This window comes from Euprymna scolopes, unplaced genomic scaffold (assembly GCF_053919585.1).
Source record: "Euprymna scolopes isolate OS-2025 unplaced genomic scaffold, ASM5391958v1 sca499, whole genome shotgun sequence".
Lineage (NCBI taxonomy): Eukaryota > Metazoa > Mollusca > Cephalopoda > Sepiida > Sepiolidae > Euprymna > Euprymna scolopes.
This window is the reverse complement of record NW_027633545.1, coordinates 8389-13491: the sequence shown is the minus strand read 5'-3', so window position 1 is coordinate 13491 and position 5103 is coordinate 8389. Positions and strand designations below refer to the sequence as shown.

Below are 5103 nucleotides of genomic sequence, written 5' to 3'. Positions count from 1 at the left end.
GATATTGCCACGCAAACCTTGCAAGGACCGATCAAAAGCCTCAAATGTTTGTTTTTTTTTGTGTGCTATTGCGCATTAATCCCAAACAATAATTTACATTTCTGCAATATTTTTTCCATGCTGGATGTTTTGGAGATATTGAATATGGGAGTTTTGAAAACTTGAATGCTTAATAGTAATTTCAGAGCAGAAGGAGCAGTTCTTCTACCTGGTAGTAAGGTCGCAGCTATTCTGCATGAAGCAAGAACTAAGGCTATGTCATTCTGTTGCCAAAATTCACTGTAAGTAAATCAGGTGACTAAAATAGGATTTATCCAAGTTTTGACAATACCTTATCCACAGTAAGTAAATTAGGTGACTAAAATAGGATTTTTCAAAGTTTTGACAATGCCCTTTTCATTGTACGTAATTTAGGTGGCTAAAATAGGATGAGGGATTAGAGAGGGATAGATAGAGATGAAGATAAAGAGATAGTAATAGAAAAAGAGAAAGAGAGAGGAAAATAAGGAAAAGGAGGAAATTGAGAGAGAGAGAGATAGAGGGACTGAGAGAGAGATAGAGACAGGGACATACAGAAAAAGAGAGGGAATGTTAGAGACAGAGAGGGAAAGGGATAGAAGAAGAGAGAGAAGGAAAGAGAAAGGAGCTCAAAGAGAGATTGAGAGGATGATAGAAAAAGATATAGAGAGAGGGGGAAAAGTAGGATAGAGTTGGATGGAGAGAGAGATAGAGAGAGAAAAAAAGAGAGGGAGAGAAACAGAGGGTGAACTACATTTCACCGTTTTTGTCCTTGATCAATAAAGGAGAAATCCTTTAAGACTCAGGCGATTTTTATTCCTATCAGGAGTACGCCTTTTTTGGGAGCTGGATTTTCAACACAATAAGAAATCTGGCCTCGTGACTAAAACTGCCCTCGTGGGGAGGCAAATAAATAGGTACAAAGTGTGTGTGTGTGTGTGTGTGTGTGTGTGTGTGAGAGAGAGAGAGAGAGAGAAAGAGAAAGAGAGAGAGGGAACGTGTAAATGTAGAACTAAAAAATACACCGGCAATAACTGCTATTCGTTTATGTTTCTTGTACGGTTGTATTGTAGCAGTAAAAATGAATTTTTAAAATATAATTTATTTTTTTATGTTGCAATATAGGAAATATAAACGAATACATTTGTTGATTTAATGTTTAATATATATATATATATATATATATATATATATATATATATATATATATATATATATATATATATATATATATATGATGGACTCTCCGTCGATTTTCGACGTATCAGACTCCGACAATTGACCTGAAGGTCTAGAACACAGCGTGTCGACATTCACTTAGACGTATGTGACACTTTAGTCCTGCTAGAGACTTGCAATGGCGACCGCAGTGGTGACAGACATATAAATGCGAGAATTTAGCTCCACACTACTCAGTATTATTGTTTGACTTGACTCTCGCTTCTTTTAGTTTTCGATGCAAAACGCCGAAAACTCCTTGATTTTTCTGTCACACATTTCTATCCACTTCCTTCTGTCTTTTGCAGTTAGCTCAATGTTGTTATATTCAATATTTAGAACCTGCAAATTAGACTTTATTTTGTCTTTGTAACGCAACCATGGTCGTCCCACGTTTCGACGGCCTCTATCTAATTGGCCATACAGGAGTTGCTTCGGTATCCTATCATCATCCATTCGCATCACATGACCCGCCCATCGAAGCTGCGACTGGATTAAGAAGCTTTCGATGTTGCTGATTTTACAAAGTGTGAATAATTTCGCATTTGATATTTTGTCTTTCAAAGTAAAACCGCAAATGGCACGTAGACATCTCTTATGGAAGACGTCAAGTTGCGAAATTTGTTTTCGGTACGGGGTCCACGTCTCCGAGGCATACAAAAGTGTGGACAGTACCACAGCCTTATATACATGAATTTTTGTCTTCAGGCTTAAACCCCGAACATTCCATAATCTTGTGTGCAGCTTGCCAAAGGCGCTGCTTGCCCGGGAGATACGGTTGATAACTTCATGGTCAAGAGATGCATTTGAATCAATCACACTTCAACCACACTTCATGTAAACTTGTTAACATACTTCAGGTTTTTCCCATCTACCTGAATCGATATCTGAGGAAAATTGTGCACGGTTTGTTTCTGTTTAACACCCTGTACTTGTTTTGGTGTAGGTGGTGGCTGGTAGATGACTTCCGTTTTCTTTATACTGATTGTCAAGCCAAAGGTTTTACATGCAGTAGAAAACCGATTTACAAGATGTTGAGCCTCCTCCCGAGAAGTCGCGACAAGGGCAGCATCATCTGCAAACATCAAATCTCTTATAATGGTTCTTCGGAGAAATGTTTTCGCTTTGAAGCGTTGTTGATTAAAAATCCCACCATATGTACGGAATTGGAAATGAACGCCAGTGTCAACATCTGCAAATGCATATTTCAGCATAACAGAGAAGTAAAGGGCGAATAGTACTGGAGCCATTACACAACCTTGTTTTGTTCCATTGGTCACATTGAAAGGCTCAGAAGAGTCCCCATTGGACATCACTGAAGCCTTCATGCCATCATGGAAGGATGTTATAACTTTGAGCATATTGTCAGGTATACCAATTTTCTTAAGGATTTTCCATAGGGCAGTTCGGTTGACAGTGTCAAAGGCTTTAGTAAGATCAATGAACACTATGTATAGCTCTTGGTTCTTTTCTCGAACTTTCTCAGAGACCTGTCGCAGAGAAAAGATCATATCTATTGTACCCCGAAGAGAGCAGAAACCACACTGCGATTCGGGATATATCTCATCTACAAGATGTCTGATTAATCTGTTGATTATTAGTCTGGCCATGATTTTTCCAGCAATTGAGAGCAGAGATATGCCACAATGATTGTCACAGGAATTCCTCAAGCCTTTATTTTTATAAAGATGGTAAATTGATGCACCTTTAAAGTCCTGTGGGACTTTTCCAGATGTCCAAATGGACACGAAAAGTGCATGTAGCTTTCTGGCCAGTTTATGGCCACCATATCTGTAGACTTCCGGTGGTATACCGTCATTTCCTGGTGCTTTACCCAATGATATCTGTTCAACTGCTGCAAGGACTTCTGGGAGAGTTGGTAACACGGATAGTTCTGATCTCTCGGGAACCTGCTCAATTGAGTTTATAATCTCATCGTCTGTTACCGAAGAAGAATTTAACACTGTTTCAAAATGTTCCTTCCAGCGTCTCAAGATATTGTCCTTGTCTGTCAGCAATGTCCCGTCTTCTGCTAAAATTGGCGAAACTCCTGATTCTTGAGGACCGAAAACCTTCCTTATACCTTCATAAAAGGCTTTTGTGTCCTTTCTGTTGAATGCTGACTGAACAGCTTCTGCGTGTGCGGTCCACCATTTCTCTTTCATCTGTCGTAGTGTCCTCTGCACTTTCCCTTTGCAGGTTTTGTATGGCAATCTTTTTTCAGTAGAGTTTTGGTCGTCAATCCATGCTTTGTGAGCTTGATGCATTTTCTGAATTTGATCTTGGGCTTCTATATCCTGGTCATCAAACCAATCCTGGTGCTTCCGTATGGGTAAGCCCAGCACTTCCAGGGCAGTGGAATGGGTGATATTTCGTAGCGCTTCCCAGGACGCTTCTATGTTGTCAGTTATTTCTACACCATCCAAATTTTCATCCAACTTGTCAGAAAGTATTGTTCGAGTTTCAGTATTCTTAAGCGACAATGCATTAATACGTTTTTGGAATAGATGACTTCTTTACCTGTCTGCGCCAAAGACTCAGAGACACCTTGCTACGTAGCAGGGCATGATCTGATAGGTAACAGCTTGTATGGAAGGAGCGCGTTATTTTGAAGTCACGAAAATCACGTTTCTTAGTGATGACATAGTCAATCATATGCCAGCTGTTTGAACGAGGGTGCATTCATGTGGTTTTGCGACAATTTTTCTGTTGAAAAACTGTGTTAGTGGTGGTCATATTGAATTCTCTGCAGAGGGAGAGCAAATGAAGACCATTTTCATTCATTCTACCAACGCCATGATGCCCCAGAACCCCTTTCCATGATTGGAAGTCAGAACCGACCCGAGCATTAAAGTCGCCCATCAAAATGAGTTTGTCCTTATGGCGAATACCACCGATTACTTCTCGTAGTTGTTGGTAGAATTCATCTCTCTCCTCATCCGGTCTGCTCATTGTTGGTGCATAGCAGCTTACAAGTGTAACCCGAGTTTCAAGTTCCAACTCAAGGGTCAAAGTCATAATGCGGTCCGATAGACCTTTGGGAAGAGATTTCAGTGATTTGGCTGGTTCTGATTTTACGGCAAATCCCACACCAGAGAGGCGAGACTCATCAGGCCCTCTACCCTTGAAGAAAAAGGCATAGCCACCCTTTTCCTCCTTAAATTGAGAGACACCAGCAAGGCGTGTTTCACTGAGTGCCGCAATATCGATCTTATATTTCTTAAGTTCACGAGATATCAACGCTGTTTTACGTTCTGGTGCATTAGGATTTTCCTGGAGGGTGCGAATATTCCACGATCCAATATTAAATTTCTTACTTAATTTATATATATTTCGACTGCAAACTGGATACCCCGACAGCTGCAGTTCACTGTCAAGGTGAATGTGTACGAGCAATGTTTAGGGCTCCTTTTATCGCCCCTTCCCCATACATGGGGAAAGCAGTGCTATCCCTAAATAGGGCTGCTTTGCCACCAATGGAGGACACGAGCTGCGCAATTGCACACATATTTGCACAGAACGGCCATCACCCATTGGCCGCCACAGTGAAGACATTCGGCTAAGGACTTCCAGTGATACCCTTCACCTATCCCCATCACCTTCAACCTTACGCCCATGGACTTTGTTGGTGCAGGACCATGTAAAACCTAGACCCCATCAAAGTTGTCAGAGAACCCACACATAGGCCTTGATTATAGTGGTGAAAGCCCGTGTAACTATCCACACTTTTTGGTGCTGCTGATAGCACTAAATCAGTACAAAGATTTGCCACAGAGGAAGCGAACAACAGACCTCAGGTTTTATATCAGAGTTTCCCTCTCCTAGATACATGTCTTAACAAAGACTAAGGGTGCATCTCTTCTTGTG

General features: G+C 40.9%; 1 protein-coding gene across 1 annotated transcript; it reads right to left on the bottom strand.

Annotated features, from left to right (window-relative positions):
• Positions 1–4029: 4029 nt before the first annotated feature.
• LOC145274874 (protein CFDP2-like) lies at positions 4030–4509 on the bottom strand (the record flags this gene model as incomplete). The annotated part of the gene is made up of 1 exon (XM_080127488.1): positions 4030–4509. A coding segment is annotated over one exon (480 nt), but the record flags the coding sequence as incomplete, so codon positions are not given.
• Positions 4510–5103: the final 594 nt, after the last annotated feature.